This window comes from Hydra vulgaris, chromosome 12 (genome assembly GCF_038396675.1).
Source record: "Hydra vulgaris chromosome 12, alternate assembly HydraT2T_AEP".
Classification (NCBI taxonomy): domain Eukaryota; kingdom Metazoa; phylum Cnidaria; class Hydrozoa; order Anthoathecata; family Hydridae; genus Hydra; species Hydra vulgaris.
Window position 1 is genome coordinate 36,816,458 of NC_088931.1, and position 27,800 is coordinate 36,844,257.

Genomic DNA, 27,800 nt, shown 5'->3' on the forward strand with positions numbered 1-27,800 from the left:
TTATTTTTGTTTTTTTACACACGCATACAGCTGAATGTTAATAAAATAAAATAGTAATATCAGAAAAAATTGATTGCAAAATTTGTGTTTTAATAACATATAAAAGCATTGAGTTTTAAAAATTTGTTTTTAATTTTACTTGTTAAATTTACTCAGTAGTACACAAATATTCTTTTATAAGCAATTTATAAATTAGGTAGACAGATATCTTATGAAGTGGTTTCTTATGTAGACATGGATATCTTATTAAGTGGTTTCTTCGGTAGACATAGATATCTTATAAAGTGGTTTCTTAAAAAAACTTATTTTTTTGAATGTTAAATATTTTATCAAAATATAATGAATTTTTATGAATAATGAATTTTTCATTTTAACTGTTATAATATATATTTTTTTACAATGAAAATCTCTAAAATAAGTAATTTTTTTACATCTGAATGTATTTCTTAAATTCAAACTTGTCTTCAAAGAACTTACCTCCTAATTTTGCACCAAAACACTCCTTTAAATATGTAATTTGATAAAAGAAAAAGAAAAATATACAACAAGATAATGCCACCATGGTTATCAGGCTTCCATTCTATTTCAATGACATTTTTAAAAACAGAATATAGGTGAAGGACAAACCCTGTTTTGATTTAGTTCCATTTGTTTTATAGAAAACAAATAACATATGCTAATTTCTCAGATTTTTAAAGTAAACAAAGATGAATACTCATACCAAAACTTTAATAGTGCTAATTTTCAGTTTGTTCACAATTACAGTCAGACAAAAAAATTATTACTTTGATCACCTTCATAATAAGTGATTAAAGTAATGACATCTTAAAAACCTATTTGATATCAATGCTTAAGTATACAGAAAATCTAAGATGATGGGTTTCATGCTTGCCCCAGTTCCTCACGGAATGCCTCACATGGTATAAAACACTTTTGCGCATAAGTACACCTAAATAATACACATAGTACACCTAAGTAATACACATAGTACACCTAAATAATACACTAATAAAATAACTGTTAAAATATGATGTTAAATAAGTAAATTTTGATGATTTGAAATTTGTTTTGTACAAAACACTAAACAAAACACTAAGGTTTTAGAACTTATTGAACTTTTCAACACAATTTTATAAATGATAAAATGTCTTCTAAAAATTTTATAAAACTTACTGCTTTCTGGTGCATTCTGCAAAGTATAATTCAAATGTTAAATCTATCTTTTTTAGAAGTTGTGAATCCATCTAAAAAGTTGCACTTAACATGTTTTAAATAAACTTCAAGAAATTTACTTTATGCTACATTTTTATAATCAATAAAGTTAAAAAGTTTTTATGCTTAGTTATTTATATACATATAATTATGAATGCGTGTTTACATAACATCTCTGATGTCACACTGAAATGGCCTGCTGCCATTTCAGTGTGACATCAATAGCGTGCTGCCGCAAAAGAGTGCACTATAGTATATATATATATATATATATATATATATATATATATATATATATATATATATATATATATATATATATATATATATATATATATATATATATAGGAGGCCTTGGCAGGAGTAAATAAGTGCACAAGCGGTGAAATATTTGGACATAAAATGGACATAGCAAGGGAGGCAAGCTGCCAATACTGATATTGTATGATCTGACGGTTTGCATCACCTAATATGTCAACAACATTATTTTGTAAACTACAATCCATAGGCTCTTCACTTTATTAAACAAAACTTTTGAAAAAACAAGTTGATACTAAATATAAAGCAATTTTTGTAACTTGATTCAGCATTTGCAGGAGGCCCTAAAACTGTAGAACATTTTTAAAGAAATTAACATATTTAAAGAAATGACATTTAGAAACAATTCTAAATATCATTTCTTTAAATATTTATATTCAATTTTAAAGAGATTTATGTAAATATAACACTAGAAGTTCAATTTGGATACGAAGCTATTATTTATTGATGCTTAAAAATGACATGTAATATGATAAATTATCTGAATTTCTGAAATGTGACTTGGGTTATAATTGTTAGATTGCTTGTCTATCAAGTAAAAATCTGCTTTCTCTATAAGTTTTATACTTTTCTTTACTTTTTAATGATGCTTATAGTTTGTATAAAGGTACCTTCCTGAGTGGAGTACTTTGATACAAATTTATAATTTTACTTTAAATGTCTCACAAGTTTAACCTTTTATATTTAGGCAATTAATAAATTTAGTTTTGTAGGAATAAATTGATTCTACAAACTAAATCAATTGCTTAAAATAAAGCTATATTAAAAAATATTTTACAAAACAAAAAGCAAATGTGTATCATGGTGCTCCACTTTCTCCTATTGTTTTGTTTCATGTTTCTTCCTATTTTCATAAATAAAAAGATCACTCACCTTTTTTTTTTTTTTTGTAATTTAAAAAGTTCAACTCAATGCAAGAGAGCAAATAATTAAAAGAAAAGACTTTTGTAATTAAAACTTTGATGAAGCTCAATAAATAATTTTTGTGTTATGTAATTCAAGTTAAAACGAACAAATTTTTATAACGGGTAATAAAAAAGATTTAAGTTATTAAATATAATGTATTTTTGCTTTGATTAAGTTGTATTTTATATACTAAGTTGAAAATGCAATAACAACATCATAATGTATAACAACATCAGTTGTTATATGTTTTTATATGTTCATAACATGTATAACAACATCAGTTGTTATATGTTTTTATATGTTCATAACATGTATAACAACATCAGTTGTTATATGTTTTTATATGTTCATAACATGTATAACAACATCAGTTGTTATATGTTTTTATATGTTCATAACATGTATAACAACATCAGTTGTTATATGTTTTTATATGTTCATAACATGTATAACAACATCAGTTGTTATATGTTTTTGAAACTAAATCTTTGTGTTTTACTTTTTACTATTCAAGCAGTGCTTGAAAAAGGAAAAAAATGTAACAGGATGGTTTTCAGTATTTTTAAAATACCATCTTTTCATTGCTATATATCTTTTCGTTACTATATATTTTATACAATTGTTTGACGACTATTGCTTGACGGAAAAATAGCAGAAAAACAATTTTAAAAATACCAAGTACTCCTCCTAGTTATTCAACCTTTCCCTACAATTAAGTAGGTGAGAAAAGACTTTGTTAAAAGCAATTTGTTGAAAAATAAGCATAATATTTAGTCTTACTCAGCATTTTAAACATGGTTTTTGAAAAAAAAAATATTGGATTGGAAAGTCATTGCAAAACAAATTTATTTATGTATGGTAAAGCTACATATACATTATTTTTATTATTATCCTAATATAATCTTTAAAGCAGATCTCATTGTAAAATATTTTTTTAAACTTAAGCTGGTGGTATTTATGTAAAACATAAATTATATTAAAAATATTATATGCTTATAAAAAAAAAATGCGTATGTGTACTTTCTATACTGTACTATAGGCATATAGTACATTTGTTTTACACATACAGTGTAAAACAAGTTGCTTTTCATAAAAAAAAAAACTTTCACTTTTTTAAACACAAACAACTAAAATTAGATTCTATATTAAAGAATAATTCAGTATAAAATAAAGACTTATCATGTTTAACAAATAACATAAAAGCAACAAGTAATAGAATTGGCTTGCATTATCCTATTAGAATTTCTTTATTGATCATACTTTAGCGCTCTTGATTTTTTACAAAATTTGTGAAATTAATACTGAATTTACATTATCATTAGTAGTAGTAATACCGAAGCATTAATAAGGTTTAGTTAAAATTTAAACATAATGCTGATATACAAGAATGGAATAAGTACTTTAAATAGATCAAGTAAATCTAATTACAAAGAAGAAGGATATTTTCAAAGAATTCTTTGAGAAGAATAGAGAGTTACTTTAGGAGAAAATTATTAATATGAATATTTACTTTTAATTACATAACACAACAAATAGAGTATAAGATAAACCTTATTCTTAACAGCTTCAGAAGCACATGTGTGATAGAGTGCATCTTAGAATGTTAAAACTGAAAAATTTGAGAAAAATTTAAAAGATAAAATCTTTAAAACGATGTGTAACAGAACACATGTATTGATTAATGTAAGCCAATTTATGTATTTTATGAGTTATGAAACATAAAATATTTATTTATATCATTAATTATCAAAATATCAAATAATATTTATCTTAATCTTATACATTCAACTTATTAGAAATATAAAAAATATAGTGAACCTTTTTTTTTTTAAGTTGTAAAGAATTTGGAGGTGTATTTAAATATATAAAAATCAAATAATTTTTTAAAAAAGTCTTTTAAGAAACTTTATTTAATTAAAAAAGAAAAGCCATTGCTTCACGCACGAGAAACACGCCTATAAATAGACTTCTGAGCGCGACAAAAAGCGCTTGCTAATTTTGTTACAAGAGTAAAAAATCGCCCTCGTCTGAAGACCTTGCGAGGGAGAAAATTATAAAGTTGATTTTATAAAAATAATTTTTGGAAAATTTTTTTGCTGAAGTTTAATTAATAGTAGAGTTTGCACATTATTAAATAATACTTAAATAATACTAATGTTGTATTCGTTATTAAGTACGCCCCACATAAATTAAAATTCAAAACCTCAGTGCAAGAGAGCCAATGATTTATTTCTTCTATTTGAAAGTTAAATTCAGCATAAAGGTTTTTTTCTAAATTCCCATTTAACTTTATCATATTATCCCTTAATCATACCCAGGTCGAAGACGAAGCATTCCCTAACTCACACAGTTATTTTAGGTCCATTTGATAAAATACTTTGTTTAATTTTTACTTTGAATAGCATAAAAATCTGTCATAAAATATCAAAACTTGAAACACTTCAATAAAAATTCCAAACTTTAAATGCCTGAAAATTAAATATCTAGAGCAGTAGTCAGGAACCTGCGGCTCAGGAGCCGCATGCGGCTCTTTTGTTGAATAAAAGTTTCTCTCATATAGATTAACAATATTAAAAATTTTAACTTCTTTTAATTTTTACTTTTGTATTTTCTAGTACTTTTACTTTTGTATTTTTGTGTAGTATATGCCTATTTGCCAATTTTTTCAAAAATAAACAAGAAACATATTGTTGATGCGATGGTGCTTCGAATGCAAAGTACAAAAGCAAAAATATATTTGAACAATTATTCGAGTTTATATTATATATAACAAACTTATTTTAATTATTTATTTTGACTTTTAATTACTCAAATTTTGTAATTGTAATTTAATTTTAGCTTTTTTGATATATTAAGACTGGTAAGTTAATTATTATTTATTTTAGCTTTAGTATTAATGCATTAAAACTGGTAGATCATAATGAGCACTTGCAGATGAAAATAGAAGATTTAATAAACTATGGACTGAAAAATATGCAGTTATAGAAAGTGATGCTAATCCTCTATGTTTAATATGTTCTGTGAAACTTCAGAATAATAAATCAAGCAATGTTGAACAACATTTTGAAGGAAAACATAAAGAATTTGCCCAAAAATATCCCGTGAATGCAGAATGAATGCGTGAATGCAGAAAAAAGGTGAATGCAGAAAAAAAGATATTAATGAATTGCAAAGAAAAAAATTAATTCAACAAAATTGCTTTTCAAATTATATTCATTCCGGATCGACCACAACTGAAGCAAGCTTCGCATTATCATTGCAAATTGCAAAAGCTGGTAAACCTTTTACAGATGGTGAGTTTTTGAAAGATTACATGTATACTGTTTCTGAAATTCTATATAATGATTTTAAAAACAAAGATTTAATACTATCAAAGATTAAAGATATACCACTCTCGGCTAGAACCGTGAAGGAATGAATTTTGAATATTGCAGAAGAGGTTCCAAACATGAAAAAAGATGATATTAAAACAGCTGAATTTTTGTCCCTGGCTATTGATGAATCTGTAGATGTCACTGATATATCTCAATGCTGTGTAATGGTCAAATACTTAACAGCTTCTGGTGTACAAGAGGAACTTCTTGAAATGTTGTCTATGAAAGGACAAACGAGAGGGGAAAATATCGCAGAATCAGTTTTGAAATGTTTGGAAACAAAAAATATAAACATTGAGCGTATAGAATCCATTGCAATTGATGGAGCACCTGCTATGATTGCAAAAAACAAAGGCTTTATCAAACTATTTTCCAGACATATTTCTCATGAAATTATTTTATTTCATTGTATCTTACATCAGGAAGCTTTTAGGAGCATTATCACAGCTGAAAAATGTAATGGAAGTCATTGTGCCCATAGTAAATTTCATCCGAGCAAAATCGTTAAATCACAGAATCTTTACAGCATTGTTAGAAGAAATGGATTTTATACATAAAGAACTAGTTACATTCACAGCTGTACGTTGGTTGTCAAGAGGAAAAACTTTAAAACGATTTTCTGAATGCTTAAGTGAAATAAATAAATTTTTAGCTGTTAAAAATTATAATGAAGAACATTGCAAACTATTAAAGAATTCAGAATGGCTGCAGAATTTTTACTTTTTGCTTGATATGACAGCACATTTTAATAAACTTAATATGAAGATGCAAGGAAAAGTAAATATATCTGCCCAGCTACTGGAAGAACTGATTACTTTTGAACAAAAATTACAGCTATTTTTAGACGATATTTCAGGAGACCAATTTATATATTTAATAATTTACAAAATTTCAGGATGAAAATATTTTCAGAAGCAGAAAAGGTTGATCGTAAACAACTTTTTGAGATAACAACTACAGTTGTTCACCAATTTGCAAGCAGATTTTATGATTTCAGGAAATATCAGGAAACATTAAAGTTTGTAATGCTGCCATTAAAATGCAATTTGACATTGGTAGATTTAAATGCATTTCCTGAAATAAATATTGCAGACTTACACTTGGAGCTTGTCGAGATTCGGAATAAAAGTATCTGGGATGATAAATTTGAAGCAATGCTTGCACATATCGCCATCTATGAAGAAAACATAAAAGATACGCCACAGGATATCATATTCCAATGCTGGACTTCACTGCCAAATACTTATATAAATTCCAAAAAGCTTGCTTTTGGTCTAATAACCATTTTTAGTTCAACGTATAATTGTGAACAATTTTTTTCATTGATGATTTTTATTAAAAATAAATACCGAAGTAGGTTAACAGATGAAAGTACGTAGGCTCTACTACAGTTACATTCAACGAAATATCAGCCAAATTTAACCAAATTATCAAAAAAGTTCAAATCCAGAAATCACATTAAACTTCATTTCACCAATAATAATTGTTATTAACTATAGCTTTTTCTATCTTTTTAATATAATATGTGAATTTCATTTTATGATTTCAAGTTAATAAAAAAATTTAAAAGTTTGTATTTTTGTGGCTCTTCATTACTATTTTGAATTTTTTTTAGCCGTTATGGCTCTTAAGTTAAAAAAGGTTCCCGACCCATGATCTAGAGTAATATTTTATTTATAATAATTTATTGAACTAAAATTTTATTAATAGCTTCAGTTTTGTACAGTTCAGGGTTGCTAAAGCAAAAAACCTTAAAGTGAAAAAATTACTGGTTTCTATTAGCATTCTATATCTTTTAAAATTTTTTTAAATAAAAATGAACTTAATATATATTTTAATATACTTAAAGTAGAAAAATTAATAATATAAAATGGTTAATAAAATATCAATTTAAATTATTATTAAAAAGTTATTTTAATGCAACATAAAAACAAAGATAAAAACCAAGCTGTTTTGTTAAAAAAAAAAAAGAATAAAGAAAAAATTCACTTTAATCTTTTCTCTTTTAAACTTATTGCTTTAACAACCCGCTACCATTTCGTACAGGTTCGATTACATTCTATTTATTAATGAATATTATATTTAAAATTCAAAAACATCAAATAAAATTCAAAACACTCGAATATTAAATACTTTTGTGCTAAATATAAATTAACAAACAAAATCTTTTTACCGATATCTTCAAATTGGTCTATTTATAATAAAGTCTATTTATTAAGTTAAATGAAAATAAATGAAGTTAAATGAAAATAAAAATTAGAACTATAACAGAAAAATTCGAAATATAAATTTTTTCAGAGTCCGAGTTAATGGGATTCTACTGTTTATTATTATTTGTTACACATATTGTTTATTGAAACTTTGGGAAGCGTGTTCATAAACAAAAGAAAAAAAAATGTCACTATTTTCATTCCTTCATGACCTGGATTTTGCTGATTTTTTATCACAAACTGTAAGAGTTTTTGGAGAACTTAGGAACAGTCACAGAAAAAGGATGAGACTTAATTGAATGATGAGTAACACGAGAATGAATTTTAGTAGATGGCACAAGAGACGCTAGCTCTTTAGAGCAGTGCCCATTATAGTATTTGTAAAAAAGAGAAAGTGAAGTAACATTACGATGATGTGATAATGGCTGGAGGTTGGCTGCAAGAGCAGGTACAACTATATATATTTTAAATAAAGATATATACTTACGTCAATATATATTATATTAGTATAAGTATATTATATAAGTCTATTATATATTTATTAAGTATATAATCAATTATATAAAAAATAATTCACTAGATAATAATTAAATTGCACATTCAGTTTAAATAAATAGAAATTTAACAGAAAGCAGTTTTCTATTTTGTTCAAAATACAGATAGATTAGAATGTTTACTATTTTCAAAACATGTTCATCCAAATGAGAATAGAAAATTTAAATTATGAAATTAAAACTTGATAGAATTTTGAAAAATAAAAAGTTTTAAACCACAAACTTGGAAAGTGGCACGACAAAACTCAGTTTAAAATATCATGTGTTAAACACTTTTAAAGAGTTACTAAAGTTTTAGTAATAAGTTAAATAAAAAATTATGAATAATTTTTTTTAATTCTTAAGATTAATACTTTTTTTAAATAATAATTCAACTGTGAAAACTTGATTTGAAATAAATTTAAATTTTTGAGAACGGCTATAAAATAAATACTACACAATATTTCTTTAATTTAACATCAAAGCCACACAGTAACTTCTGGTAGATAGATAAATGAATTAATGAAAAAACGAAATCTTTTTTGCCTGATTTCCTTGACTACTCAAAAAACTCAAACAAAAAATCTTCCTCCCTTTCCTTGGTATGTACTGGTACGCTTTTGGGTGACATACCTGCATACATAATTTATAGATAATCCCATGAGAACCAATTTCCAACCCTGAATGTCGCTCTTGAAGACTTGATGCAGAGCGTGCATATTTGTGCTCATTAACAAGATGTTTCAGTTTTACGAGCGCATAATATTACGCCAGGCAATTTTGTTCATCACATGCACTGAAATCAAATCTTGCGCTTTGAATTTTCGCACTGATACCATTAACGATTTTGATTGCTGAAGCTTTGCTCACAATATTACAGAACTTTTTACACATGACTTAATTTGCTGCTGCTGTTGTTGCTAGAGTTGTTAATTTATCTGCTACAGGCTTGGCCAGGAAGGTGTGCGATTTTACATCATTTTATGACCACGCAAATACTATTTAATTTTGAAAATCTGACCACGGCTGTTAATATGTTCTGAAAATTTGTATTTATTTTTTAAATGTGCTGAAAAATTATCTTAACTTAACTATAAAGAAACTTAAAAATAAAGTTATTGTAAAAGAAGCAAATAAATCTTCGTTAAAAAAATAAAGAAAAATAAAATAAAAATAAATCAAATAGACAATAACTAAAATAAATAATAAATAAAATAAATAATAAACTTTAACAATAAGATTATTTAAATTACGTTTGGAATAAATAACTTTGAATTGTTTATCTTTACAATGTTTTTATAATATAATATTATGCGAAACTCTTTTTAAATAAAGTAACAACTTACATCTAGTAATTGTTTAATAAATGCACACATTTACAAATTAAAAAAAAGATTCTTAACAATTCTTTGCAGTAAACAAAAGAAAAAATAACTGAATTGTTTATTCAAAAAAATGATAGAACTTTTTTTTTATTGAAAGACATAATATAAAATACACTCTTATATAAATAAAAAATATATATATTATTAATTAACATTTTTATAAAAAATCATTAGCAGTGATTTGTTATTTTATTTAAATGTGTTTCACCACAGTTATTTAATTCAAACAGCTTTCAAAAAAGTTCACCTTTTTTTTTCTTCTCAATAAAATCTTCCTACTTTTCGAGTGAATCAACTTTAATGATTCTTATATAAAGTTTTATATAAGATTCTTATATAAAGTACTAAAGAGATCATCGCTGTTTAAAGTTGTCGCTAATAAATTTTAATTTTATTTTTAATTTTAATTTTATTTTAATTTTTTATTTTAATTATAAAAAATCTTATATAATTAAATAATATAAATAAAAATTTATACAACTTTCAATGAAACTTTGAATAAAATCATTAGCTACATTATTTAAAAGCATTTTGCTAATATAAAAACGTTAGTAAAGATGAACGTTTTGAAGTTATTTTCAACATAATTAAATTTATTTTCAAAGGTAATTAAAACCATTTTTTTCAGCACATTTGTTAAAAACTGTGGTTTAATCGTCAAAACAAAATACTATTATAATATAAAGGCTTGAAATCGCACGGCTTCCTGACCAAGCCTGCTGCTGCTCATTATCAAAACCAAACTTACATTGTTTCCAAACTTGCTTTGCTGCTTTTTTGCGTGAGTGTTAAAACTAAAAGAATGTTTTACTTGCAGTTTACTAAAACATTTCTTTGACGAATTATTGAACTTTGTCTCTGCATAAAACTCTTGAAGTAATTTGCATCAAACTCTTTTGACATGGCAATAAACACCAACATGTAGTAGCTGCAGAATATGTGACAAATGAGCTGGTAAGCAAATTAAGAAAATATTGTTTTTGATACAAATAAATACAACCCAATAGGTAACAAGTGTCAAGTATCTATCTAGGACTAAAATATGAGTACATATAGTTGGATATCCAAAGTTCGATTTATTTAATTAACTAATTTTTAACAAATTGACTATTTACAAGGACATTTTTTAATAGCAGGAACAAACATGCCAGTGAGCCATTGCATGAATTGCTTAACTTCCATCCATCCAGACAGAGATGTTACGTATACAGCATTGTCTGAACCACTTAAGCACCAATTTTTGTAGACATTTTGTAGATATGGCGCAAAATTATAAACAGCAGCATTAATGCAAACTATGTGTTGCTTTTCTTGATCACCAGAGAAGCAATTTCATTAAAACTCCACAATTGACATAAAGCATTTTCTTTGATACCTGCTTTGTTGAATTCTATTTGCAGTGTATTGAAATACCTTATTACTATTTCTTGCATTCAAGAAGTGGCTCTGAGTGTTTTAATATTGCCAACGGCTCTGATGCTTAACTTATGAAAGCTTGACTTATATTGTTGAAAAGGTTGTATCAATCTTGTACCAATGCTACTTGGCAACAGTTCAAACACAAAATTAAGTGTTTCAACTACCTATGCTGTTGTCATTACCCCACTACCAATGTCGTTGACACATCTATAAAGAGTTGCTACTGGTATGCTGAATGATTGAGCAGCCTTGTTGAGTGAAAGTTTGCCAGTTTATATTTTTGCCACAGCAAGCAAATCTTTGTCATTGGTGCAATTTTTTTTTTCCCGCATGTTTTTTCGAGGCATATTCTATATTAGAATAGATTTGATAATAATTAATTTAAAAGTTGAATGAGGAATTTATAAAGATTCATTGGTCAAGTTAGACATAATTAATTAATAAAAACCCTATATATATATATATATATATATATATATATATATATATATATATATATATATATATATATATATATATATATATATATATATATATATATATATATATATATATATATATATAAATATATATATATATATATATATATATATATATATATATATATATATATATATATATATATAATATATATATATATATTAGGGTGGGGCATAAAACACCAAAGTCATTAAAAAAAATACCATAATAATTTTTCTGGTTCCTTTTGATATGTGTATTAAAAAAATGTAATTTTTTTTTTTTTATGAGTACCCCTATGGTTGGTCCCAGCAGTCCGAAAATTAGAAAATTTATAATTTTTGTAAATAATAAGGGGGGCAGGGTCACTTAAAATTATTTTAAAGATATCTTAAGGGTTATTTTTGTAGCCTGATATATCTTTTTTTAGATTATGTTTTGTTTTATTGCAAAAAATGATGGAAATGGTCAGCCCTACCCATTAAAATACATGATGTTTATATTTGAGAGGTAGGGGGGGCGTATATATTTTTTCCTACATATTTTAAATAAAAAATATTTTTACATTTGCATTTATTTTTTAAAGAAAGATTATTTTAAAGTTTTCAACCAAGATTTTTTTTCTGTTGTCTGAAATTTTAGCCGAAGATCTGCAACAACTAATAAATTAGCTTGGCTATCTTCTTCGTTTCTGAAAGTTTCAATGAAGTCTTGACCAAGTTTAATAGCCCATTCTGCACAATCATTTACAACAAGAAGACCAGTGACAATTTTTAAATCTAATATAACCTGAAAATTTTTCCCAGTTTGATGAACTAGTTTTAAGCCATTCTGTCTCATGTAATGTCATTTTTAATAAATCAAATAAAAACCAGCTTTCAGGACCAATAAAGTCTTCAATATTTTTAGTTATTTTTTTATCATTGTCAGTAAAAATTTCGGAATTCAGTTTCCCCATCTTATAACTGGTGGGCTTCGCTGTTTGAGCTAATTTAAGAGCTATTTTTTGTAGCTGATCTACAGGTAAACATTTATCAGCAAGACACATAACCACAAATCTTTCATTTAAATACCAATTGTGCTTTTTAAGTGATTTCAGTACGGCTTCTGCTGGTTTGAAACTGAATTCAGAATATTGTATCATTTCATTAATAGCTTTTAGATCTAAAGAAGGTGCTATGGCAGGGATAGGAGCTTTAATAAACCATGGAACATAAAATAGTGCTGTAAATGAAGCAATTTCATAAATCAGCTTTCCCTCTTGCAATGATATTATGTTAGGACATAAGTTACTGAATTGTGGCTGAAGAAGATCATATGTTAAATAATAAACTCCCTGTGCCATAAACCTGGCATGATGCGAAGCCATTGGAAATCTAAATTGAAATTTTGTTACTTTGCCACCTAACCAAAGAACTGCTAATTTTATAAAATACTGGTAGTCATTTCTTGGAAATATATCATTATCTAGGCAATTTTGAAGGAATGTTAATGATTCAGAAGCCTAAATTTCAAAAAACTTTATTATTAAAACTTATTACTAAACACATTAATCTAAATAGGACAATTAAACCAACCTGCTTTTCCAAAAAAGATATAATTTTTTTTTCTGAGTCAAATCTTTTTAGGTTATCATAATTTATCTTCTTTTCAAGAATCGATTTCCAATTACCCTTCAGCCTATCAAATAACTCAGTCTTTGGTCCACTTGTTTTACCACCAGTAAGAACATTTGAGAAGTGCTAAAATATGTTTATTTCAAATCATTTAAATAAATTTTATTAATAAAGCATTTAATTCATCAAGAAATATTAATAATTAAATATATAAATAAATATAAAAATATTATATGATTTTTTCAATATTTACCTTTATATGCAATTCATAAACGTGATGACGACAAGCCATCCAAATTAAAGCTTTTCCTCTCCACTGCTCAATAAGAGTACAGACTCCTTTTAGCCAACCAGTATTTGTAACAGTGGTGTCAAAGGAGAGACAATCAACATAGTCAAATAGCTCCCAGTCTTGTAAAGTTTTTTTGATTGCTTTCCCAAGAGACTCAGCAGTGCCATCTTCCACAATTAAAATACCCAAAAGTTGGGAATCTGAGAGATCTGGTGAACTGATTAGTACAGCTACTCTTTCAACTTTTTCTTTACCAAGTTCTTTCATTTCTAACATAATTTTTGAGTCAAAATGTACAGTAAGACTTTTACCCTTAGCCAATGTAATAAAGTTGCCTTTAATATTAAAGGCAGTTTTTCTTATACTTAATTTTTTCTGCCTCAAAATACTTCGTTTAGAAATAGAAAAATCATCTGTCGTTCCAGAACTATTATTTATAAGAGAAGCAAGAGTTGCACTCAGTGCAGTCGAACTTATTCCATATCGTGATGCTGTTGGAGCTAAATCTTTTCCTATATTTTTTGGAACAATAAGAGGAACAACATTAGATTTTCTAATTTTTCTAGAAGGCTGTAGATACTCTTCATCTTGGTTATCATCTAAAGTATTAAAATTTTTTGTTGTGTTTTCATATTTCTCAGTAACCAACTCTTTCTGTTTTCTTACTGACTCTTTTATTCTTTGATTTTTTATTTTCATTTCTCTTTTTGTTTTGTTTTTTACAAATTTTTGTGAAATTTTATCTTTACCCAACATTTTCTGAACACGCGCTCCTTTCTGGTCGTTAAGAAAATCTGCATCTTCTCTTCTAGTTTTTATATCTTTAGTTTTATCTTTCATAATAATACCTTCACAATTCTTTTGACTTACATCAAATACCTCCTCTAGCATTCTTGAAAACTGTTCTCTTTTTAAAACTAAATTTGTACTTAAACGGTTCCTGTGTTTGTTTAAATCTTTTCTCTTCTTTTCTAAGTCAACAATCTTGTCTCTAAAACCAATGTAGAAGAATGCATTAAAATTAATGTAATTTATTATAAATATATAAAATTGTATGACTTTATAATTGCTACTTATATAACATAAATTTGAAATTGGATTAAACTAAAAATTAAAATTATTTTAAATTTATAAAAACCTGATATGCTTGTCAGTATTAATAAAAGGAATTCCTGCTTTTTGCCATATTTTCTTCACCTCATAAACAACGCATGGTAAACATTTTTGGAGACAACCGCCTATTTCAGCACATTGTGCAGTAAAAAAATCACCAAGAGGACATGAAGCTATACTAACTGAGGAAATGTTTGGAAAATCAGCTCTTAGCATAAGATCTCTGTAATGGTAATATTGCAATACAGTTTTTTTAGTTGGCAATTGTGTATTAGGTATTGTTCCAATTCTTTTTCCAACAAGAAAAACTTCACGATGAGATATTTTTCCAAAACCATTTTTTGTTTGCATTATTTTTATTTACACTAAGATAAAAATTTTAAAAATTACCGACTTTTTTAACTTAAACATTCCCCCCCTTCCTCCCAAACATGCAAACATGTATTTAAATAGGTAGGGCTGACCATTACCATCATCTTTTGCAACAAAACAAAACATAATCTAAAAAAAGATATATCAGGCTACAAAAATAACCCTTAAGATATCTTTAAAATATTTGTAAGTGACCCTGCCCCCCTTATTATTTACAAAAATTATAAATTTTCTAATTTTCGGACTGCTGGGACCAACCATAGGGGTACTCATAAAAATAAAAAAATTACATTTTTTTAATACACATATCAAAAGGAACCAGAAAAATTATTATGGTATTTTTTTAAATGACTTTGGTGTTTTATGCCCCACCCTTATATATATATATATATATATATATATATATATATATATATATATATATATATATATATATATATATATATATATATATATATATATACACTAACCAAATAATTAGCAATTTTCATTCACTGTAGTTCACTGTTTTCATTTTTAATTCATAACTTGTTTCCGGAAATTCGAAAGAAGACTTGTTGACTGACATAAACTGTTATACAAGGATACATTTTAAGTTCAATGCCAGCAAATTTCACTTTTGAGAATTTTATCTCTACTTTTCAATTTACAAAAAAATTATTACGCGACCAAAAATTATTACGCGACCAAAAATTTAACCATTCAGAGAAAAAAATTATTTATTTTTGTATTAAAATTTTCATCTTATTCAGAAAAAAAATTCTCCACAACATGATCATAAAATATTTGCAAAATGTGTATTCAATAAATATATAGGAACAAGAGAATAAACAGTCACAACTATTTCATTCTACCCACTCTTACTCTATCTATAAATAAATTAATACAATTTTAGATTATTCAATTAATTAAGTCATTGATTAAACAGTATAAAAATTTTTTAAATCTCTGACCTATACCTTAATTCCATCCATTAACATGTCAATTTTGAAAATGAATTTATCTTTTATTTGGACCTTTTCATGCTTGTAATATACTTCAAAGGTTTTGGAGATAGCAGTGTTAGAATGTTGATCAACAAAAGCTTTAAATAAACTTGAACAAGTCTTCATATCTAGATTTAAAAACAAATAAAAAGTATTTTATTAAGATTTAAAAACAAACAGTAGAGCAAAAAGAACATTTTGAAAATAAAAACTGTTAGCAAGCATATAATAAGACAACATTTTAACCATAAAAGAACATTTTGAAAATAAAAACTGTTAGCAAGCATATAATAAGACAACATTTTAACCATAAAAGAACATTTTGAAAATAAAAACTGTTAGCAAGCATATAATAAGACAACATTTTAACCATAAAAAAAAATGTTTTAGCAGACAAATATTATGCAGTTCAATTTTCATCTTTATTATCATCAGAACAATTTTTTTTTAGAATGAAATAGATCATAATATTATTTTTTTGAATGTACTTTATGAATAAGTTTAAGAACAAATTTATGAACAATTTGTTGTTCAATTTTATTTGCATAACTGCATTTAAATTAATTCTAAAAATGCTAGAGCATGTAACTTGAATCAAATTTTAATGATAACTAAAATTTAACAAAAATAGTCTTTGCAAATACAATATTATTTACTTTTTTTATATTATCCTATTTCCATACTATAACTAAATACTAAAATACCAAATTATATATATAAATTTTTTTTTGCTCAAATTTATTTTCATATAAATGGTCATTTTATAAATCAATTTGCGAGTTTAATTTCAAATATTGATAAAATATGAAACACCCTATTCCATACTTTAAGATAATATTTAAATAAAATTTTTTACAAAAGATCTGCTAGTTACATTGGATTCTGTTTAGAAACTTTTGCTTTTAATTTTACCCAACAATTTTAACTGGGGTTAGAACAGGTGGATTGTCACAGTACAAGAAGCTTATATTTTATTGGAGCCATGTTATAACTGTAAATCAGATCAATTTTGCATCTTAAATGATAATTGCTGGACATTGCTTAACAAAAGGTGCAACATAATCATAGGATTGAAGTATGACTTAGGTGACCAGTGAACATTGATTTTGTGTGCTGTAAACTGTTTAACTTGCACATAGACTGAGAACATGACACGTCACCACATTTTAACAGTCTAATCTTTGTGTTCTTTGCAAAATTTGAGGGGACCATAAATATATTTTTGAGAAAATTATAGCTATAATGCAACATGGAACAATCAAACATTAAAGTCCTTAGCAAGGCATCTTCGAACTGTACGGTACAAATATTCACTTTTTTCATTCAAACCTTGACTCTTTGCACTAGTTTGTTTAGATTTTTTGACTCTTTGCACTAAGTCTGTTTCATTTACTTTTTTCAAAAGCAAGATTAATTTTTTGCTAAATTAGAAAAACAACCCATCAGCTTATATAGTACAAACATTTTCAAATAATCAAGTAAATATTGAACTGGCACAATGTCTTCATTAGCAAAAATATCGCTAATGTACATTCAATGTACAAATATTTTTATACTGTGAATAGGTCCAACATCTAACTTAAATCCTGATTGTATTAAACAGTAAAATTGTTTATAAGTCTAAAATGTTTTGTCATTTTTTAGCTACACGTAGAAGATATGTCAAGTAATTGTGAGCTGATTTTTTAAAATATGTCTGATTGTATTTGAAGAATCTTTGTAATTGATCAAAGCAGTTCTTCAAACTATCACTTGTGATACCTTCAGATTGACATCAGCAAATATAACAAGTGATGCCTGCTAATAGGACATTTCTGCATTACCTTATAAGTGATTCAGAAAATTCTGAATTACCTGATGAGTGATTCAGAAAATTTTGAATTACCTGATAAGTGATTCAGAAAGTTTGAACAATTTGTAACACCATACCATGTGTTATGCAGCTTGCATTTTATGTACAAAATGACGTTTTGCATACGCAGTTTTACAATAAGCAAAAACTTTTTTTTTTTAAGAATACATAAATTATCTTTTAATTATTGTTTGTGACGTTTATTCAGAAAATATATTTAGTCATAAAAAATAGCATTTAATTGCAACTGTGAACTTTTTTGTTAAAGAAACTGAATATTTTATTTGAAGTTTTTTTTTTTTAATTAAAAAACATGATTAAATTAAATACGGTATTAAAAATTTAAATTTAGTTTTAAAGGAATGTAAAATAGTTAGTAAAATAAAGAATGTTAAATTTAGTTCTGAAAGAATGTAATTTAGTTTCCCAATGTTTATCATAAAAAAAAATTTTTCTTATTATCTGCTAACTAATTTATAAAACGCAAAATATAAATTTCTTCATCGTGGATTATATGTCAAAGCAAATAAAAAACTTTTTTTAAAAAAAAAAGAAAAAAAAAGAGAAGTCTTATTGTTTAAGAGAATTTTTCACAAATTTATTTAAAATTCTTTGGTTTCCTATTAATTCATTATTGTGTTAAGTTCTTTTTTTGTAATTTATTTATAAACATAAATTATGTTTACAAATATTTTATTGGTAGCTAAAATCTATTTATAAATTGTTTATAATCTTTACGGAAACTAATATACTAAATACCTAAATAAAGTTTTTATTTCCCACCAGATACACTGCACAATTAATGTATCACTTTGTTTGTGATAAACTAGGCATAGCTGGATTTGCTCTTCTGCATTTAGGGTTCTGCTAGTACAGACTTTGTGATTAATAAAATTATGCTTAACACAATTGTCTAACAGAGTTTTTGACATCATAAAATTCTTTTTATTTGCTTTTAAAGGCATGTTATCATCAGCAAATGATTCTATTTGCTGATGATAACATGCCTTTAAAGTGGCAATTTCAGTAGGACAATGACCCGGGCCTTCTCAGGAGACGCGTGCGGTCGCACGCCTTGAATAACCATGCATATATTTTTTTTGTTGATAACCTGGCCATGATTTTTTTGCATATATTAAAAATGCGCTGAAAAAACCAAACTAATTTGTCATATTATTAAACTTTTTAATTAATTTATTATTATGATTATTTATGAGAAAAAAAAAAACATAACAATAATACACATATATATTTTTTATTAATGATAAAATAAAAACTTAAAAATAATATATATATTTTTAAATTTTTTTATTTATTTGTTTTCATGCATTTACTAAAAATTTTTAACAAAATGAATTACGTCATTAAGTGTTATTTCGTTGCGTTGATTTCACAAGGTTTAAACTGAAACTTTTTATATTAGGAGAATTAAAAAATTATTTTTTATTATTATATGTATTAAAATTATCTATATTATTGTTTTTTTATTTATGTATTCTTATTTTGGTTGACATATAAATGTAAATAAATAAATAAAAATAAGAATTATATAAATATTTTTATTTAGACAGAAAAAAAAAGATTTATTTGCCTTTCTCCTAATATAACAAGAATCAGTTATAACTTTTTATTTTAATTTTAGTAAAACAAATTGTTTGTTTGGGTGTTCATCCGTAAACACGTCACCCTATATTTATCAATTTATAACCCTTTCTCTCCTGTCACAAACGATCACATATACTCCTCTCCTAAACTATGATAGCAGTTTTTACGCTAAAAATATTTTAAAAGATTTAAATGTGAATACTTTGCAGCATTTTAAAAATTCAATCTTATGAAAATAAAACAATACGCATAAACGTAAAAAGTGTAAGTAAATACTTCGACAAACCAATGACTCAATTAAGTAATAATAAAGTTGTAATACTAAAATAATTTTTTGAAGTTGCTCTTGGTCTTGCGGAAAAACTGTTTCCGATTTGATAACTTTCATGAATGTTATAAAAAATTACTCAAGAAGAGTGCCACGAGTTTTTAAAAATTTCCTTTGTTAATTATTTTTTATGAATGAGTTCAATACTTTTGCAATTCTTTTGTTATGTAACTCTAACTCTTAAAAATAGATTAAAAAAAAATTCACAATAATAATTGCTCGAAGTGATGTAACATAAGTAAAGTATACAGTATCAAATAATAAAAAAAAAACAAGTTTATTTTTCTTAGCCGGTCAACTCTAATAGATATTTATATATATTATTTAAATTGGTATAGAATTCTCAACAACATGTGAAAGTTTCTAATACAAACCGCTTTACTGATTTGTAGAAATCAGACCTAAAAATTGAAGCAATTTTTTTTACCTTGTTTTCCGTGTAACGCAAGTGTAAGTGGCATTTTCAGCAATAAGTTTGCCCTCTCTGGTAATACTTAAAAATGTTTAGCTTATTTTATTCATTAAGTTTGCCCTCTCTGGTCATACTTAAAAATTCTCAGCTTTAGACTAACAGTTTTCATACATAATAGCTTAAAGTTTAATTTAAAGTTTAAATAAGCAAATATTTGATAAAGTTCTTGCGCATGAAGCGCTTGTTAAAAATGGAATTGCCCATATATTATTTTTATGCTTTTATTTTCTCATTAATAACTATAATAATAAATTATTAATAAGAAAAACAAAATAATATGACAAATTAGTTGATTTTTTGAGCGCGTTTTTAAAATGTGCCAATTTTAATAAATAGGCAAGCTAAATCACTAGACCTCAACCTCATTGAAAACCATCCGACTGAAAGGAACAATTAGTAATGCTGATCAGAAAAAACAAAGAATATGCAACTAATTATTGATAAAACATTTTTGAAGTGATAAATCTTATATTTTATTGCCAGACATAATGGTAGTAGTAGTGCCCCTTTGAGTGTGTTTAACACAGAACCTTTGGTAGTCATTGCAACCGAGGTAGTGGCAAGAAAGAGTCGCAGCACTTTTTTTTAATAAGAAAACGTGAACAAAAGTGTGAGCAAATATCTAACTTACGTAAATTTCAAATTATGTAATGTTAAAACATACTAAAACATATAACAAGTTTTACAGTTTTACTTTCACTTAAAAACAGCATCGTTGCAACATCTCCTTAAATTTGATCTATAGCATTTATTTCTGTTCTATAAAGTATTTATGATATAGTTTTAAAATCTTCCTCAGTCAACATGCCAGTGTGGCCCCAGTTAACATGCTAGCGTGAGCATCTGAACGAAAAAGCTGTGGTTCAAACCCTACCATTGGTGTCTTTTTTTTTTCAATATTCTTCGTTTTTTTTTAAATACAAAATAAAACACATTTGATGTTTTATAGATATTATATACATAATATATATAAAAATATTATACACTGTAACAAACGAAAGGAAGAGAACTTTTTAAAAACTTAAAAATTCTAAAAACATCAAAACACCAGGAGAAATGATTGAGTGTCATGATTGAGATACTTATGTAATGTGCTTTTTTTAAATAACTTTCAGACCAAAATTTTCTGAAAAAATTTTGGTTTGAAAAAAATAAAAATAATAATTTAATAATACAGTCAAAAAAAAAATCAAAGAAAAGCGTGTAACTAGATAAAAACTTTTATTTTAACAATTAAAAGTATTTTTTGCTATAAATATATACAGTCAGATTAAGAAATTGAAAATATATTGTGTTAAGGGACGGATTTGAACTCTCGCAAAACAGCACATTAATCCTCTAATCTATAGAACTTATGCATGTAATAGAAAAAGAAACCATTTTATAAACATACCAATTGCAATTAATCAACACTTTTTAACCAGGTTCTCAAAATAAGCGTAGCTTTATTGCATAGCATCTAATGTAACATAATATGACAATAAACAGATGTGTTAAATGCAAATGTAAAAAATCTACTTATATAACATTTTATACAGGATTGTGTGTAATGTTAGAAAAATTTTCTTAAAATTAAAAGTCTTTTAGGCTTAAATTGTTTTAGATTGAATTTTTGTATTTATGTTATTGTATATAAAAAAATTGGTAAAACACAAAACATAATATCTCATCCAAGTGGAAATTTTGAAACTTTGATTTTAGATTTGCTTGCTCTTGATAATTTCTGATTGCTAATTTTTTTTGTTTTTTTGTTATTTCACCTCCCCAAGGCCCAGAAGGCCACTACAGATGAGGAGGCTACTTAATTGTGGTTATAACCCTCTCTCAACTCTATAACTCCGAAACACGAACCTTGACGAACAAGGCCGCTGCGCCAGGAAACAAGTTGAGCGCGGTACTACCAGGGACGTGGTGGGGATCGAACTCAGAACCTCTCGCTTATGAAGCGAGCGCTCTACCACTACACCACTACCGCATCTTCTTAGTTCCACCAAATCCGAGAATGAAAAAGCTCGACTATAAGATTTAAAAATTAAAAGACTTTTTTATTTCTATTTATGCACCAACTCTTGAACCACTGTAAAACTACATTGCAGTCATCTAATTTAATCCACTAAATCTGTCATCTAATTAAATCCACCAAATGTGCTAATCTAATCAAATTCACCAAATCCACCGAAAAACAGCTCAATTAAAAGATTTAAAAATTATCTGATTTTTGTATTATGATATGTGCGCCAATTGTACTCTAAAACAACTGGAAATCTAAATTTTTTTTGAAAATGCCACCCTAAGTCTGAGATTTTGCTGATTTTTAAAATTATGAACATCCTGAAAATTTTATTGTTTAATTTCAATCGGTTCCTAAGATATTTTAACTTTGCCTTCAACCAACAAAAACCCGACATTTTAAAGAATGGTTTTGATCCTAGTTTCTGTTAGATGTTTGTTGGAAAGCTGAAAATTTGTACCTTTACATGTTTTGGGGCAAAACATGTAAAGGTACAAATGAAACAAAGAATTGGAGAGTGGTCTTTTCTAAAACAGAAATAAAAACATGGTCAAATCTACTTAAATTTATTATTAAAAAAGGCTTTTTTTTTACCAGTTTTTTTTTAAATTATTTTAACTAGTATTTATTCAAAGCATTATTTTTGCTATTTTTATTTTAATTTAAATAGCAGGAAAAAGAGCCTAAAAATGACCATCCTGCCAGCGCTTTTTTGTGCGTTGGCATTAAATTTCAAATGGAGAAGAATGATAACTGCATTTATATAATTCTCCTTCTTTGAAACTATTTAGAATCAGATTTTAGAAAATTACAAAGGAAACAGAAACAGCTAGTCAACAACAACTAAAAGAACAGTTTGATGTAGCCAAAACTCTTTCAGTTACAAAACTGTTGAGTTACAACTTTTTTTTCTCTTTTAGTTTAGCAAAATACCTGTCTTTTAAGCAATAAATTTAGCTAGATTTAACCATGTTTTTATTTCTGTTTTATTAAAATAAAATCGAGCTATATCAGCATAATCCTGATTGGAGTAAAATTTTGATAAATGTTTAAATTTCAGGTGTTATATTCATTTTTAATTATTTTAAGTTGTTTCATTGGATTCCTTGCCCCAAAATATGTAAAGGTACACATTTTCAGCTTTCTAACACACATCTAAAAGAAACTAGGACCAAAACCATTTTTTAAAATAGCGGATTTTTGTTGGTTGAAGGCTAAGTTAAAATAGCTACATCTTAGAAACCGATTGAAATTAGAAAATAAAATTTTCAGGATGTTTATAATTTACTAAAATCTATAAGTGGTTTAAAAATCCGCAAAACCTGAGACTTAGGGTTGCATGCACGGGATGTTTTCACATGGAATTGCCCTTAAACATTATGTTATTATGTGTTATTTTAAACATTACATTGTTTTTTGTTTTGTTTTTGTTGTTGTTGCTGTTTATTTTGTGCAAAAATTATTACATATTTTTTAGTTTTCATAAAGTTATTCTATATTCTGCAAGTTAGTTTCTATCTTAATGTTTATAAGTTTTTTTATTTTATTTAGAAAAATTAGAAAATTCAACTGGTAAGCAGTTAGTTCAATTATATTTCATTTGTGTTTTATTTAAACTTAATCATTATATTTTCTGATGTTTGTATGCAGGTTCATGCATATGAAATTGCATATTAATTTAAACATTACATATTTACATAACTTTTAAATATATGTAAATTTAAACATTATTTTATTCACTTATTTATTTTTTGCCTCAACAATAGCACCATCTGCAGGAACATCAGTTAATGTGATTTGCATACTTGTGCTGTTTTACGGGTGTTATGTGTATTAAAACTTAAACCTTGCCTGTGTCAATTAACATAAGTGGTAAGCCATTTAGGTCAAGCCACTTTTTATCATTTTTTAATATTAAACAAGTCTAAAGATAGCATTTAAGCAATAAGATAAAAGAATTAATCAAAGTTATAAAAACAACTTATGAAGTTTGAATTACAATTACAACTGATGTTAGAGCAATTTGTAAATGTAATTTTTAATTTTTATTAATTTAACTTTTCCATCAAAAATATCCAGCAAAAGAATAAAAAGATATGACACACAAAAAAAAGAAATCATAATAGAACTTTTACCATCTTGCAAGCGCAAGAATATTTATTCAGACAATTTCTTATAACAAATATTAACACAATAATTACTGAATTTAGAAAGAAAAAAAAAAGAAATTATTAGCTAAAACTTAGTACACATTAAATTTTATTTTATATTAACGCCATTTTTGAAACTTTAATTTTTTTGTTTTTGCTTGTTTTGTTATGATTGATTTTATCAAAAAAACAAAAAAACATAACTTTAATGACATCAGCATTATATAACTAACAGATTGTGCGATATCAAAAAAGTGGAAACAGAAATTTCTTTATAATTTAGAAAGAAACTGTGTTTAACTTTTTAAGTAAAAGATAAGTAAAAGTAAGTAATAGTAAAAAAGTAGAATAGTAAAAAAGTAGGTAAGTAAAAGCGCAATGGTATATATTTTTAATAAATGTAAATTGGAAATCTTTGTTTGTCACAATAAAAAGCGCTCGTAAAGTTAAATTAACTAGAGTAACTTCTTTTTTCAAAAAGTTTTTTGCTTGTTAATAACTTTTTAGAAGTAAAAAATCATTATTATTTGCAAAACCGCAATTTTAAAAACTAATAATAAAAAAAATTAACATATCTTAATTCATTTATACCAATGTCAAGAAAAGAATGAAATTAATCTATGTTAAATGATAATGAAAAATGTAATATTAAATTTAATTATTTAATATTGAAAAAAAAAAAAAATTAAAACAAAATAGACATTTCACAATAAGTACATTTACAAAATAACACTTCTAGATTTGTTTTTCTTAATTAGTAAATTGAATTTGTTTTGCGGTAATTTATTTTATTGTGGTAGTTTAAAAAAGTCGTTCATAAATAAAGTTAAAAAAAAGATAATTTTATGACAAGCTAATGTGCTAAGTCATTTTTATTTAAAATGAGGCCTGCATTCACCATTTCATAACTTCCTAAAAAAAATCCCACAGAGATATGCCGCTTTTTAGAATTCTCATCTTGCGGACACTTTGTTCCTGAATCACAAAACAGTCCATTTTCGACCAAGTATACACATTCTTTATTGCTAATAGAAGGTGGCCACTAAAGTCTGTACCTTTCAAGTCTATATTTTTTTATAACACCTTATAATTACTTCTTTTATCTTAAATGATAATAATGATTTTCGCTTAAATAATATCTTAAAAATTAAAAAAGTAATCAAGAGTTGCTTAACCAAAACCGAAAATAGCTTTGCACATACACAATGCAAAATAAAATAAACAATGTTTTGTAAATATCTAGAGTACAAAATGTAAATGTTTATAAGCTTCCTAAAGCATTAAAACATTTGACTTAAACATTTATATAAAATTTTACGTAAATATTTTTTGTCATTTAAATTTCCCAATGGAAGAGTGCAAATGTACTCATCATCTTCTCCTAAAAAGATATTTCTGAAAAAGAGACCTTTAAAGATTCCTTTTACTTTTTATACCACAAGGTTTTAGAAATCCAATTTTTTGTGTGCAATGTAAATCAATCAGTTTTGACTCAAAGGACTTCACTAGGACTCAATTCTACAAAAAAATTCAATATTTGGTACTTTTGAAATAAAAAATGCATTCAAGTTTGTAGTAGCACAGATTTAAAGATATTGACAGGCTAAAAAACAAAGTTATTAATTTAATGACTTATTTAAAACTACATTGTTTAATTGAATTAAATATCTAATGAAAATGAATAGTGGTATGGTTGTGTTGGTGTAATGGTAGAGTGCTCCTAGGTAACCAAATCACCCAAAATTTAAGAAATTTTGAACCATGAGTCCTCAAATTTTTTAAAAACTTCTTTGGCTGTTGCATCTTAAAAAAAAAAGTTAACACATAGAATTTCAGCTAAAAATGTTGAGCAGTTGACAAGATACTGCAACTTTAATATTGACCTGGTTTCCCAAAATGACTCGGTTTTCATAACATTCTAAAAAAACATTTTCCTTAAAAAAATAAGAAATAATGGCAAAAATATGAAATTAAACATATATAATGCTTTTTTGATGTTGAATTTAATAAATGTACTTAAAACGCTGAAATATAAAAGGAACCTGCTTAATAGTTAATAAAACAACTAGTTTCTATAAACCAACTTTGGGACCCAGTATCTCAAACACCCTCATCAAAAAAAAATTTTTCATGCTTTTTATTTTTTCAGCTGCTTAAAATCTTACTAGGCACAAAAAATCTAACTGGAAAAACAACTTAAACATATGGAACTTTAATTTTTAAGATATATCAATTTTTCAAGAAATTATTTTAAAAAACTTGCCAATAGAATTCTGTAAAATATTAAATTTAGTATAGACTCATTAAAAAAAAAAAACGAAACAATTTTATTATACTTAAAGAAGTCTTAATTATATGATAGCTTAGTAATTTGATCTTAACAACTGAAAAAAACATCCTGTTTTGTTATTATATAAAAACCAACTAGGTGTGATATTGAAGTGCATTTGTTTTTAAAATTTTTACAACTACTTTAGTTTGTAAAGGTTTATAAAAATTAGTTTATAAAAAGTTCAGTTATAGAACAACATTTATTGGTAAAATTTTATTTGAATTTTAACAAATTAAAAATTTAATATATATTTATATATATATATATATATATATATATATATATATATATATAAATATATATATATATATATATATGTATATATATATATATATCTATATATATATATATATATATATATATATATGTATATATATATATATATTTATATATATATATATATATATATATGTATATATATGTATATATATATATATATGTATATATATATATATATGTATATATGTATATACATATATATATATATATATATATATATATATATATATATATATATATATATATATATATATATATATATATATATATATATATGTATATATATACATATATATATATATATATATATATATATATATATATATATATATATATATATATATATATATATATATATATATATATATATATATATATATATACATATGGTCATTAATTATGAAAATTAAACGTAAAAAACTGCAGAATGCATATCAGCCTACAATTCATGACTTTTTCCGTCATGCATAATATATTTCTTAATAAAGATTTGTTTATATAGTTAATAATTTAGTTTGCTAAATTTTTTCTTATTATTTTCATATTTGCGCACTCCTAGTTAATTGCGCAATTTCA

At 25.5% G+C, this 27,800-nt stretch overlaps 2 protein-coding genes across 2 annotated transcripts in view; both read right to left on the reverse strand.

Annotated features, from left to right (window-relative positions):
* LOC100202640 (protein FAM135A) overlaps nucleotides 1-27,800 on the reverse strand; it is a 63,120-nt gene that overhangs the window by 30,243 nt on the left and 5,077 nt on the right. The window contains exons 3-4 of the mRNA XM_065813123.1: nucleotides 16,169-16,323; nucleotides 1,174-1,244 (exon numbers count right to left, since the gene is read on the reverse strand). Coding sequence (XP_065669195.1) covers nucleotides 1,174-1,244; nucleotides 16,169-16,323 — 226 coding nt within the window. The remainder of the gene's footprint in view (nucleotides 1-1,173; nucleotides 1,245-16,168; nucleotides 16,324-27,800) is intronic.
* LOC136088695 (uncharacterized) lies at nucleotides 11,984-15,253 on the reverse strand. The gene is made up of 4 exons (XM_065813124.1): nucleotides 14,863-15,253; nucleotides 13,686-14,715; nucleotides 13,394-13,558; nucleotides 11,984-13,320 (listed from the first exon to the last, which is right to left on the reverse strand). The coding sequence occupies exons 1-4, from the start codon at nucleotides 15,186-15,188 to the stop codon at nucleotides 12,559-12,561; spliced, it is 2,283 nt and encodes a 760-aa protein (XP_065669196.1). The 5' UTR covers nucleotides 15,189-15,253; the 3' UTR covers nucleotides 11,984-12,558.

What these genes read in the sequence shown, in the direction of transcription:
- LOC136088695 (XM_065813124.1), bottom strand. Translation starts at nt 15,188, where the DNA reads ATGCAAACAAAAAATGGTTTTGGAAAAATATCTCATCGTGAAGTTTTT. An exon ending in TTTATGAATTGCATATAAAG is followed by an intron (nt 13,559 to 13,685) that starts GTAAATATTGAA and finishes AACATATTTTAG; the next exon opens with CACTTCTCAAATGTTCTTAC. An exon ending in TATCTTTTTTGGAAAAGCAG is followed by an intron (nt 13,321 to 13,393) that starts GTTGGTTTAATT and finishes TTTGAAATTTAG; the next exon opens with GCTTCTGAATCATTAACATT.